This window comes from Thermobia domestica, chromosome 6 (genome assembly GCF_964235325.1).
Source record: "Thermobia domestica chromosome 6, izTheDome1.hap1.1, whole genome shotgun sequence".
Taxonomy (NCBI): Eukaryota; Metazoa; Arthropoda; class Insecta; order Zygentoma; family Lepismatidae; genus Thermobia; species Thermobia domestica.
Window position 1 is genome coordinate 240,307,688 of NC_137459.1, and position 14,043 is coordinate 240,321,730.

General features: G+C 35.1%; 1 protein-coding gene across 3 annotated transcripts in view; it reads right to left on the reverse strand.

The window, feature by feature from the left end:
* Window positions 1-519: 519 nt before the first annotated feature.
* The window catches only part of LOC145688438 (E3 ubiquitin-protein ligase RNF170-like), a 70,869-nt gene continuing 57,345 nt past the window's right edge, over window positions 520-14,043 (reverse strand). Inside the window, exons 6-7 of one of the 3 annotated variants that reach the window (XM_081762672.1) lie at window positions 12,005-12,065; window positions 2,576-2,690 (exon numbers count right to left, since the gene is read on the reverse strand). In XM_081762672.1, the coding sequence (XP_081618798.1) occupies window positions 12,015-12,065 (51 nt within the window). In that variant the 3' untranslated portion in view covers window positions 2,576-2,690; window positions 12,005-12,014. Of the gene's footprint in view, window positions 2,691-12,004; window positions 12,066-14,043 lie in introns of all 3 variants that reach the window. The other 2 variants (XM_081762671.1, XM_081762670.1) reach the window with 2 other exon arrangements.

Genomic DNA, 14,043 nt, shown 5'->3' on the forward strand with positions numbered 1-14,043 from the left:
ATAATTAAAAAAAAAAAAAAAAAAAAAATCACTTAAATATTTTTCCATATAATACAATGTGCTCAATACGTCTACTATTTATCATTATGCGTTAATGCAAGTATATTTTTACAGTTTCCGACTTCTGGGCTATTACATTTTTTTTTTGTTTATATATATATATTTTTTTTTTTTTTTTTTGTTTGTATAAAACCCACTTAGCCAAACATGAATGTAGTTTCTAAATAAAAATAATAATTTTTATTTAAATGATACTATCTTAATTTAAATTCAGCTATATAGTGCAGAACACTGCAACCAAAAATAAACTTTCTTTTTTTTTTTTATAAAATTAATTATTTGTTTAAAATCATAATACAATACAAAAATCTTCACTGGCATTCCAAAGATACAGAAACAAACAAAACAGTAATTAAACAACATATAAACTCAAGTTAATATCACAGCTAATTTAACATTATTACTATATATATATATATATATATATATATATATATATATATATATATATATATATATATATATATTATATATACACAACAAAACTAAGCAAAGAACAATGTCATACTCAGAACACAGAGCTATTCCGCAAAAAAATGAAACTGAATGAAATTTAAATTGCAAATTTCATACATGAGTAAAACAGTATAAACACAGGTTACAATCTAAAAGTTAGAATGGCTACTCCTCGTTTCTGAATAAAAATAGTTTATTCAATAATATAAAGAACAAAGCGAATATTACTACTTTAGTCAACTTAAGATTTTTAAATAACACAGAAGGATTAATTCTTTCAAATAATGTATAATCAGAATTTCTATTTATTTACAATTTTCTGATTGGAATTTGAGCATTCCAATTCGAACTTTTATTAAATATACTGAAGTTTTCAACTGATACTCAGTTTCATCTTTGAACACAACCCGATAAATTACACTAATATTTTTATTGAACTTTTGAAACTTTATAGTTCTACTACCAAAACTTATCAACTAATAACATATCTATAGCCTTATTAAATAAATAAATAAAATTTTCATCCATCTCTTTTTAAAACTCCATACTCTCAACAGTTCTACGTAAGACAATTAAGTAATTTAGTGTGGAATAATGATTTCCCAATCCCCTAACACAATTTACATTTGTTTGACTTACTTCCGCTTACTTCTGAAGTCCGCAAATATGTACAGACTTTTTCAAAACAAACCTCTGGTCACAGCCTATTTTTTTAAAGATTATTTTGTTGCAATCACACGTAAGACATCTTAGTATTTTCACATGAAATCAAGATTAAATTGCCTAAAAAAGACTCACTTTAATGTAATACCATATATGTGTGAGAGAGCACAGCTTTTCGAGGATATGGGCAGCCTAGTATTTTTCAACAAGACTGCATATACTTTGAAAGCAACATTCACAATCGTTAAAATATGAGTTATCTTGAAGCATGGCCAGATTTTTCCTTTCTATGGCGCATTTTTTTTTAACCACTGGCAGTTTCTTTTCTGTTTTCAGCAAAAATAGGCTGTTTAATAAAGAACAATCCCACAATATTCCTTCCGTATTTTGATATGACATTAAAATTAACACATATGACATACATTCATACTTAAATATGAACACGAACTTAAAAACAAAATTGACCACCACTTCAAATAAAAGGTACAAAATGTGCAATTACATACAAACGATGTGGTGGTGGAGGAACGCTTCATTGAACTAAATCAAGTATATAGAATCTTTTGGAATTAGTAAAAAATGTCTACACTCTTAAATTCCTACAGAACTTTTTTCCCCCCTTAAGGCACGTCTGCATATTAGTACATTAGTAGTTATAAATACACACATGCAAAATATCACATAGTCAATACAATGTGATATCTATCACAGACAGATTGATTCATGAAAATGTATCCCTGATCAAAAAGTATCCAAAGTTGTTCGCTCTCCCTCGATCACGATTGCAAGGTTAGACGTATCAGTCATGTGGCTCCAACCGACTTTTCTTCAAGCTAAGATGCCACTCAAGCATACTTCTTTTCAAGGTAAAAGGAAGAGGTAATGGCGGCCAAAACGACGGTTCTCTCAACAAACCAAGTAACTTTCAAAACTACTTTCGACAATAGAAGGAGCGTTAGAACAAAGTATTTCAATCAGAAGAGGCCTACTAGGAAGAAAATTGAAACCGAAGTTCACGGATATTTTATATTTAACCGGCAAAGGTCGGGATACTTTTGATCAGAGGAGACTATTAACCCGTAATTTTATCTCTACATAACGTATTTTACAAACATATATAAACGTATAAAAATAAGTTTACCCCTATTAACTAAGCCTTAAGATACATCATTACTTGTTAACCTTTCAGTACTTGTTTCAAATCTCTTACCAGTACCGCCGTATTCATATTTATTTCAAAGTCCAGGGTATTCTCTATCTGCTACGAGTCTCCGATATATTATGCTTACATATATGGCTAATAAAAATACCACAAGCAAGTCGTCCACTAAACCTAGGATGCCAAATGCAGCTTCAGGAACTATGTCCAATGGCGTAATCAGATAAAGAAGTCCCACTAATAAACATAATATTATTCTAACACGGAACATTAGCATTAATCCACCCACAGAAAAGAATTCCATCCACAAATGCCTCATTAACGTTGGCCAATCGGACATATAATCCAGAAACTGTAGAAAAAGAAAGAAAAGAATGTTAAACATTAGAGAATATTCATTATTTGATTTAACTCTAGCATACACAAACTAATTCTGTCGAATACAACCATGTAACAGATACATTCTTAAGTATAATCTGTACGTAAGCTGTTTAGATCTGATGTTCCCAAACTTTGTGACATCGCGGCCGGTATTTTTCTTAAAAAACATGAGCATGGTTCTAACAAAGTTACTCGTAGTTTTATACTCCTTTTCATTAATTGCCTAACAATAAAATATAGGGGTTAAATAATAACTATAGCGTAAGGAGTATGTTCATATACGGTATATGTGAAAGAGATTAGTAAAAAAGATAAATTCTAAAAGAAGCCCTCACACCCTGACCGGCTGAGACACGTTGCTTTTACATAAATATTTCATATTTAGACTTTGGATGGTCGAATCATGTTTGGAAGTGGATCCCCTTTTATTGAATCTATCAGGAACACTGTCCTGTATGAATTTTTATTACCAATCTGGGGTTGTTAATGATTTTTTTAAAAAATAAAATCTCTCTTATTCCACATCACATCACCATTTTACTTATTAATTTACTTACTTTTCCCTATAGATGCCACATTTATACCACAAAGAAGTCATGAGCGTAAGAGGCTAGCAATGACATACTCAGTTCTGGGAACGCTGAGGACTACCCTCTACTTAGGTCTTCTCATGTAACGTATTTACACTTTAAATATATGTATTTGTTTTCGGCGTAAGCACTTTGTGTGATCGCGACCAAACAAATCTATACCATTGTTCTGGAAAATTTGTTGTATAGACTTTGCTGTTCAAAGGAATAACAAAATGCAACTAAAAAATCAATGAAAAATACCTCAATGTTTACGTAAAACAATGCACATCGTGCATATTTTGTTATAAAAATACAGTAGGTTATCAGACAAGGCACTGCATCTTGCATGTCGCCGTAACTTCACTAGAAAGATTTACTGTGAAAGACCACGGGAACCATTCAAGTGACTATTACTGACGTTCTGGAATCTTTACAGAGTTCAATACGTAAAACGGGAAAGTGCATTTATAGCAATATTCTCAAAGCAGTTAAGTCGTGCAACATGCTCGTGACTCTGTAGAAGTAGACATGGTTGTGATGGGCAAACTGGATTACCGTTATGTAATTGACGATTATCATTCATTTATTTACGCACACGCCACAGGGCGGCAAATTTTTATGATTGAGATATTAAAAAATAACTTGAAGTTTGATAAGGAAAAAAAAAAAGAAAAAAAACTGCCCATGAGAGAGAAATTTAAGGGACTGAAAACAATTTTGGTACCACAGCGCGACCGAATTTTCTCGTTACGACGCTACTGTCGTTAGAAGCTGAGGCTTTTGCTCATTGGCTGATAGCGTAAAACTTTGTCACCTTTTGTCTTATTTTTGCTAACCTTAATACTAACAAATATCAGGGGGAGGTGACGTCCAAATTTTTCTTGGTCTCGTTGAAAACATATAGACACACAAGCAGTTATTTGGACAGGCAACCGGTCGTACAGGTACTGAATGTCTATATGGAGTATAGTATTCCACGCTCGCTATTACGTGCCTACATTCGCTGTCGATCTTGAAGAGCTGGATGGTGGTTGTTACCGTGGTCAAACGCCCTCCTATTATGTTCCACACGCGTGCGATACAGCCTACATCCGGAGATCTTACAGGTCAAGCTAGAAGTCGTATACTAATTAAAGCACAATAGGTTTCACTAGCGGTATGGAGACGCGCATTATCCTGTTGAAAGACGACACAATGTCCAAATGAGATCAGTAGACAGAATAAGCGATGTCAAGAAAGTACGATATCACGCTCTTCTGCATGAACAGATTCGAGTGTGATATGCAGCTTATTGGCCTTATAGCAGAGTGACTGTTTGACAAGTGCGAACACACGCTGAATTTTCCCGTTCATCTACAGGTACACGGTGGTCGCTGTGTTTGAGAGAAACGACTGTCATCGCTAAATAGTATGGCTCTCCATTCACCTCGCTACCGAAGACGTTCTCGTCGATCAGCAGATGTCAGTGGTAACTGTGTGAGAGAAACGCAGGGAATGTAGACCTGCCTCCAACAATTGATTGTTTGGTGTCCGTGCGCACACATGGGAGGCTGAGAACCGGCGTTTTTGATCATACTGGAATCGCCATTTCACTAGTTATGGAAACCCGAGCGATCCTTTTGTCTAGCCGCATGTATCATCGCGAGAACCACTAGAGGGAGGGAAACATCTCCTGTGGGAATCCTCAGACTTCTATTGTATACACTACTATTTCAATGACATATAACGATCAACTCGCGCAGTAATATTGCAGAACAATCACCCAGCCTCTCGGAACTCCAAAAATATACGACTGTGATTAAAGTAATGTAATTGCACAATAGGCGTTGTTCTGGTACTGAAGTGAAATTACACTCATCGTATTGCCCAAATGATTTTCAAACTACTAGAGCTGCCTTGCAGTTCGTGGAGGGATCCATAAAGGCTAAGGGAAGACAACCCTAACAAAAAATCACCCTGTCCTCCAGGTTGGGGGTGAGGCTAACAACCCACACCGGAAAAAAAAAAAAAAACGTTCAGAAACCCGAAAGTGTGCCTCGGAAGGATGGGACAATAGGAAATGGATCGGCGAAACGGAATAAGGACATGATTCTGGCAACCTGGAATGTGAAAAGTATGTTAGGACTAGGCAAGATGCATGAAGTAGCGCAGGAAGTACTGCAGTATGGAATACAAGTGGCGGCCTTATAAGAAATAAAATGGCAAGGCACAGGAAAAATAGAGGATAAAGACTTCACAATGTTCTACTGTGGAACGGAGCAAAGAACTGGCCAATACGGAATAGGATTCATCGTTTCAAAAGAAGTGAGAGGAAGCGTCCTACAATATAAACCAATCAACGAAAGAATCAGTTCACTCAGATTAAAAAAAAAAAAAAAAAGTAAATGGAGAAACATAACTATTTTAACAGTCCACGCCCCGAAAGAAGAGAAGGAAGACTATGAAAAGGAAAAATTCTACAAGTTAGAAGCAGCTTTGGACAGAATACCTAAATACGACATACAGATAATCATGGGAGATTTCAATGCCCAGATAGGTGAGAGCGATAGCATAAAAGGAGTAAGTGGAAAACATACAATACACGAAGAAAGTAACAACAATGGTGATCTGTTATGCCAGCTGGCAATCAGACGGAAATTTATAATAAAAAGTACATGCTTTCCACATAAACGTACACATCTAGGAACTGGAAGAATCCAAGTGGGAACTCAGTCAGCCAAATTGACCATGCACTGATCTATCAAAGGCACGCATCAGCAATAATAGTCGCTGATCTCCAGAGGACCAAACTGTGATTCCGATCACTTTCTATTGAAAGTTAAGCTACGAGAAAAGATAAGAAGAACACATACGGGAAATAGACTTGGTAGAACAAAGTGGAACACAAAAGGACTGGAAAAAACAGAAAATAGACAACGATATCAACCAAGTATAAAGCAAGAAATAGAAGGATGGACGGAAACGGAAAGAGAAACAATACATACACATTGGGGAAAAATTAAAGAAACTGAAGAAATCGGCTAAAGAAATAATAGAAGAACAGATACAGACTATAAAGAGAAACAGATGGTTCGATGAAGAGTGCGAGAGAGCGATAAAAGAGAAAAATAAGGCAAGGATGAAAATGCTACAAAAGGAAACAAGAGGAAACGTTGATAACTATAAAGAGAAGAGAAGAATAGCCAACAACACATGCAGGAAAAAGATGATGATTATGGAGATAAATAATCTGAGCGAACAAAGAACGAGACAAGTAAAATGCACGCAGCCATCAAAAAGATAAATAAAGGCTATGAACCCAAAGAAATTGGCTACAAAGAGAAAAAATGGAGAAATATTAGGAGATACACACAGCATACTAGAAAGGTGGGCTGAATATTACCAGGAACAATTAGGAAAGGAGTAGAAAAGAGCTGGAACACACAACCACTGTAAACATAGGGAAGAATACAAGGGATGACACAGAAAAGCAGCCAACATATGAAGAAGTGGAAACAATCTTAAACCAAATGAAGAACAATAAGGTCCCAGGCGAAATGAGATAACAACAGAATTAATAAAGATCTCAGGCATTACAATAAAGAGAGAAATTCATAAACTCCTTAAGCGCATCTGGGAAGAAGAACGAATGCCTACGGATTGGCAAGGAGGAATTATTTGCCCAATACACAAGAAAAGAGACCGCACAGAATGCAGCAATTACAGCCTGATAATGTTACTGAGCACGGTGTACAAAATATTAACGAACATTATTAACAAAAGAATGAAAAAGTACACAGAAACAATAATCGGAGAATGTGAATTTAGACCTGGAAGAGGCACGACTGATCAGCTATTCGTTCTATAGCAAATTATAGAAAAACATTACAAATACGGACTTGACCTTATAATTCTATTTGTTGACTATCGCAAAGCCTTTGGCAGTGTAAATAGAAATCAAATCATTAAGGTGATGCAGCAAATGGTCATTCCCAATAAGCTGATTAATTTAACACAAATGATAATGCGCCAAACAAGCGCTAAAGTAAGAATAGGAAATGCTGTAATTCGAGAATTTCAGTATTGCAAAGGAGTCAAGCAAGGAGACGGGCTATCCACCACGCTCTTTATTATAGCACTGCACGCAGCTGTACAGGAAGTAGAGAAAAGAGGCTCAATGTTCACCAAAAGCACCCAGATATGCGCATACGCAGATTATATTGCAATAGTGGCTACAACAGAAAAAGATCTGACGGAAACATATCAAAGATTAGAAGAAGAAGCAAATAAACTTGGATTAGAAACAAACGTCAACAAAACAAAATACATGACTGTCAGAGAAATTTAAGAAATTTAGGAAACCAGAGAAATTTAAGAAGAAAAGCATAGTTATACATGGGAAAGAATTCGGAAGAGTGAACTCGTTTAAATATTTAGGTATTTCAATCAACGAACAAAACAAAAAGGAAAGAACGTTAAGAGAAAGGACACACATGGAAAACAAGACTTACTACGCAAATATGCAACTAATCAGAAAAACCAAGGTTACCATCTACAAAACATTAATCAGGCCAATCGTAACGTACCGAGCAGAAATATTTTCCATGAACAAGGCAGAAGAAGAAGCTCTACGAAAATTCGAAAGAAGAATAATACGCAAGATATACGGCCCAGTGAAAGAAGATGATATATGGAGAATAAGGAGCAATGAAGAAGTAAACAGTATATTAAAAAATGAAGATAGTAAAGTTTATTAAATCTCAGCGAATAAGATGGCTAGGCCACGTACAGAGAATGCCAGAATCGAGAATACAAAGGGAAATAATGAAAGAGCAAATACATTTTGTAAGAAGGAAAGGAAGGCCAATGACAAGGTGGATAGACGTCGTAACAGAAGACCTAAAACGATTAAAAGTGAAGAGATGGTGGGAGATCGCCAAGGATAGAAAAGCATGGAGGCACATTGTTAGGGAGGCCAAGGCTCACACAGAGCTGTAGCGCCAGTTGGTAAGGTAAAGTATTTCATTCGAATCAGATGCTGTAGACAGGATGATCGTAAATCCGTTTTCACATGCAAGGAAGCACGCACATACATAGTTGGAACAAAGGAATCCAAACTAGGAAGAAGAAAGGGATTAAATAATTAAATAATTAAAAAAGAACAGCATGAGCATTTTCGCTAAACACTTCCTCAGATAGAGAGAAGTATAAGGAAGTAAACTTTGTACAGGAAAGTAGCTATGAAGTATCCAACTGGGTGGTGCCATCTTAGAATGCAGGACGGTGGACATTTTACCTTACTTTCTTGTTCAATTTTTTTCCTACTTCTTTCTATCTGTTACTGTTTCGTGAAAATGCTAATATATTTCCTTTCTCAATGTTCATGATTTTTTTCATTAATTTACTTACATAGATACTGTTGAGCTAATGTGTGTGATGTGGACGGAAAGTTCCACAAATAATTGCATATGTCGTTAACTGGTAGCTAAGAAAATGGTCCGCAATTACGAGATAAACACGGAAGATGTTAAAATAATATAAATATGCCCTACTTTTGATTTTGTTTTATTTCTTGATGGAATGTCAAAGTTGTGAAGACATACCTAGGATTAATGATATTTGTACTACTACTCTTCTTTAATCCAAGGGTTGGATTGAGTGAATATACGTACAGATAGCGAACTTTTGAGCCAAGAGATTCCGGATGAAGGGGACGGGGGTCATTTTTTACCAAAGGAAATATTTTTCGTAAATTGTAGGTGCATAATTCTGTTGTGCTTAAAAAGTGGCAAGAAGTGGATTATGATTGCAAACTTCATAATAAATTACTAAACTTAAGGTACAGGGCCAGACTTAAATCAAGCAAAATGGCAGGAGAAACAATATACTGGAAGGAAGAGGTGACCGGACTGGGAGCACTCAAATGTACAATATTATAAAATGAAAGAAAATAATATACAAAATAAAATCAAAAGACTACCAAGAACAAAAGAAAAAATACATAATTACTTATCAAACGTACGAAACACATCAAAATATCATCAAATTACTCATCTAGTAAATGTTTCTTTCACTTTTTAATGATAAAAAAAAACATTTAAAAACACTACAGAAACATTACCACTACTACATAGTAATAATTACTACTACATTACTTTTACTACTATATTACGACTACTTTTACTACGAGTAAAAGAACGTTTAAAATAATAGTAATAGAGAAAAATATAGATAGATTAATTAAATTCTTGGGTGGAAACAAAGAAGAGAAGATGAATTATGATAACGATTAATGGAAGAAAAAAAAAAAGAAGCTCGAAGAATTTCGCCAAAACAGTAACAAAAGTTGAGAGTACAAGATAAACCCGAAAAGTATCTTAATACGTTAAAGGCCTCCAAAATACGCCTTATTATCTCTTCAAAGAAAGTCAAGCACTGACAGTCTTCCTGAAAGGGTCAATGCTCTAAAAGAAATCTGTTAAGAAGACATCAAAATCTTCCGCATGCTTCCTACGCAAAGGCCAATCCGTAAAGAACATTCTTGGATTATTCCTTATAATAATAACATTAGGTAATTTAAAAACTATTGAGCCTTTTGTGCACTAGATGACGTTGGTGTCCCGAATCTCAGGGTTATATGAGTCGCAGCTGGTCAGGCGTAACTTCATTTGAGAGCTGACATTTGAAGCTACCAGACGTGCAAAAAGTGTTGGAATTCTTATAATCAAATGTAAGATATTGCACACTTAAAATGAGTGAACTTTTCGCAAAAAACACATTTTACTATTTTATTTCAATAAAGGCGCAAATGCTGTGCAGGTTCGTGAAGAAATTTGTGCTGTTTATGGGCAAGGTTCACTATCATAAGCAAAAGCCAAAAAATGGTTCAGTCGCATTGCTCTGGAAATTTTGATGTCCAAAATGTCCGTCGCAGTGGGTGACCAATCACAGAAAAAGTGGATGATATTCTGACAAAAGTCATGTAATACCAGCAAGCAAGCAGTCATCACATCGCTAATAACAAACATCTATCAACAAACAATATTAAACAATTTGAAAAAGGTTGGCTACAAAAGAAACTCGACGTTTGGAGGCCAAATGATCTGACTCAAAAACATTTGCTCGATCGAATTATCATCTGTGAATTTCTACTAAAACGTAACGAACTCGTGCCAATTCTGAAGTGGCTGATCACAACTAATGAACCTACGACAATAATATGCGAAAAAATCGTGCTAGAAGCGAAGAGAAGCTCCACAGCCGGTGGAAAATCCCACACTAGCCTCAAGGGAGGTTATGCCGTGTGTTCGGAAGACTGGAAGGATATTGCGCATCATAAGCTGCTGCAGCCGAACAGGATGATAGACGAACTTATAGTGTCGAGAATTACCGCGAGTGCACAAGCAATTCAAAAGGAAGTCTCGGAACTGCTCAACAGAAAGGATATCATATACCACACTGACAATGCCAGACTGCATACATCTTTAACGACTCGTTTAAAACTGAGTAAACTTGTTTCGGAGGTTTTAAATCATCGACAATATAGCCCGAATTTGACACCGTCAGACTAGGATTGTTTCGGTCTCTGAATGATGTTTAGTTAGTTTCAAAAGAGGCCTATGAAAACCACCTGCCCCCCTTTTTTAAAGACCAATTCCAGACTTTTTTTTTTTTTTTTTTTTTAAATAGCGATGGGATTGTGGTGTTCACAGAAAATCATCAATCAAAATGGTGCATAGAGGTGGCTTCATAATGTTATTTTCAAATCGTAATATATGTATTCTCAATTTTGACCTCTGAAGGCTCAACACGTTTTAGACAACCTGATTAAAATGTTTCAGTCTGTGCGTCATGCTAATTCCTAATAATACAGTCACGATAATAGATGTCGCTACTGCGCTATCGCTTGCTACTCAATGATTTAAATCAACACAATGTCATGTATAATGAAGTCCTTGAATAATTACATAAATATAGTATGGAGTTTGGGGTGTTGGTGGACTAACTAAAAATCAGCAAATAAATTTGATGGATACAAACAATTTGAGGTTTTAGTTAAGCACGATTTTAACCTATAGTGTACAGGTAGCCGAAAGCTAAGAGTACAATAGTAACAATAGTAAGCACCCTTCATGTACGTAAGTAAATATACGAACCATGCTACTGTCCATAATTTTCATGACAAAATTCCAACACATTCCCGTCCACCAGTTCCATGCAGCTATTCATCCTTCTAGGCCTTTCGACTGTTCCCTCAACTCAAATCGGTATTAAAGAACTTGTTTTGAGAATGTCGAAGAAATCTACGAAGAGGCACCGAAACAATAGCAATCTCCAAAAGTGAATTTCAGAAGTATTTTCGGAAAAGTTGAATGTGAAATTCCATGGTAATCGACGCATCTTTCCTGTAGGTTGATTAAGTTGGATACTTTTCGACCACATCTCGTACACTTTTAGAAGTTTGAAAAGAAAATAGACCTACAAAAATTAAAGCGAAGAATGTGTCTACACGAATGAATACATAAAGACTAGCGAAAACACAGACAAAACGACAGAAATTTGTATCATGGAGAAAAACACTGGTACAACTTTGATTTCAACTACAGGTAAACACAACAAGCAAAACAAAAGTTAGTTAACAGTAAACAGACTGAATTCTACATGAACTGGATTTACATATCGTTATCTACGCTACAAAAGTATTTGAATTTCTTATCTAGTGATTTCTTATTACCTTTCACCAACTAACTGTTTCGCAAATAATCCTTATACATACAGTGTGGACAACATTGAAACTGTGAAAAACAAAAAATTCATGCTTAAAAAAAGGAATGATACTTTGAAGCATTAAAAAGTAAAGCAAAGCAAAGCTGGAAGAGAAAAAGTAAATAATGTGATAGTAAAAGGAAGAAAAAACATACGTGAAAATATAAACAAAATAGGAAAATGTAAGTTGAGTCTATATTATATTAATGATGCATTGAGAAGTACAATGCTCCTGTTTAGTTACTCCTACTTCGCCTGTAGATTTATTACCAGTAAATTCATTCCACCTCTTAGTTATACAATTCCTTCTTGATGCTATCTTTTCAGATAGGCATATTTAATGCCTTAAAACATATTTTTCTGCAGCTTCTAGTTACTTAAAATATGTAAGCAACCTCGCAGGATTAAAACACAAAATAAACCGACGTTTTATATCTTAAGTACTTCATTTATATAGCCTTATATTATTTTTTTATTATAAAAAACGATATGAAGCGATAAATAAAGCCTTCAATTTAAACTTGTCAATCCTCCATATTTTATTCTGTTATACTCAGGACTTTTGTCAAGTATATTCAAATAACGATTTACACTCTGAATCTCAGGACTCTCTCTCTCTCTCTCTCTGAAACTGATTGCTTTCACAGCTATTTTCCTGTTCTTTGATTTCCCATTTTCCCTTCCCATCTCTATTTGATGAACCGTTAATCGATAGTTTCTTTAATGTGTATCATTATGTTTTCACTAATTTCTTCTAACTGATTCATTTTGCATTCCCGCTTTTTTTAAACTAATTGCTTGTATCCCTATGCTTTGGGGAAAAAAAAAATGCACGTATACTGTAACACTCGATTTTTCGCATTCATTCCATTTTCCTTACGTTTATGAGTAAAATTCAGTTATTAGTATGTGGAGATAATAGAAAGCTATCCATCTAAGGAGATATTTCCAAAAAATATAATAAAAATATAAGCAAAAAACAAAATTATGCTCGGTTTTGTGTATGCTGGCAATCATGCTTTTGAGGAATTTTTGCAGTAGCAGAGCATGATGCGAAGGGAAATTGACAATAGTCAGTGAACTAGCTGGCGGAAGGAACTGGAAAGCGGATTAAAATATTGAATTTATTTGTTTAAACCTAATGTCTGGATTGTCTGCCAAATATAAATTAGCTTCTGTAACCAAAATGTACGAAAATATAGAATGAAGTTGGAAAACTCTTATCTTAAGGTTCAAAGCGATACGCACCATGGTCAGTGTTGGGCAAATTTCAATTCAATTAACAATTAATCTGTAAATTTAATTGTTAATTGCAATTAACAATTGAAGTAAGTAATGGTCAATTATTAATTGCAGTTGGCCATTAATAAAGGAAAATCAATTGCAATTAATCAACCGATTGAAAGTAATTGCAATTGAATTCAGTCATTCAATCGCAATTGAAATTAATTGGCAATTAATTCAATTGCAATTGATTTCCACAGCAATTACTTTCAATTGATTGATCAATTGAAATTGATTTTCACTGATTAATTTTCAACACTGTAGTTGAGAGAGGGCGTGGGGCAATGAAAACTTTAGCCATGACCAACTGATCCACCACCCATCGTGACCCACTGTGACCTACAGATCAACCAAAACCCATTGTCATCAACTCTGAACCATGATTCACGCCCTCTTATCTACTGATTAAAGAGTTTAAACTTGTAATAAAACAAGGCTATGAAATTATCACTCATCGGAGTTTGAATTTCTACGATCAATCGCTAAAGCACTGCTCTATTACAATAACGGTGGATCTGACCTTTCTAATATAAATGTAATAAAGAGTTTGTTTGTGTGTCTGTCTGTGTGCGGCCTATGGACCAGACGAGTGGGCCGAAAGTTTCCAAAATTTGTTCACGGGTACCTTGGTCTAGGCCCCAGATCAAGACGATTAGTTTTTTTTTCACATTTTGAACTAGGGGCCTCTTAGGGGGACGTTTACCGGTACCGGCCTGGGGAGCA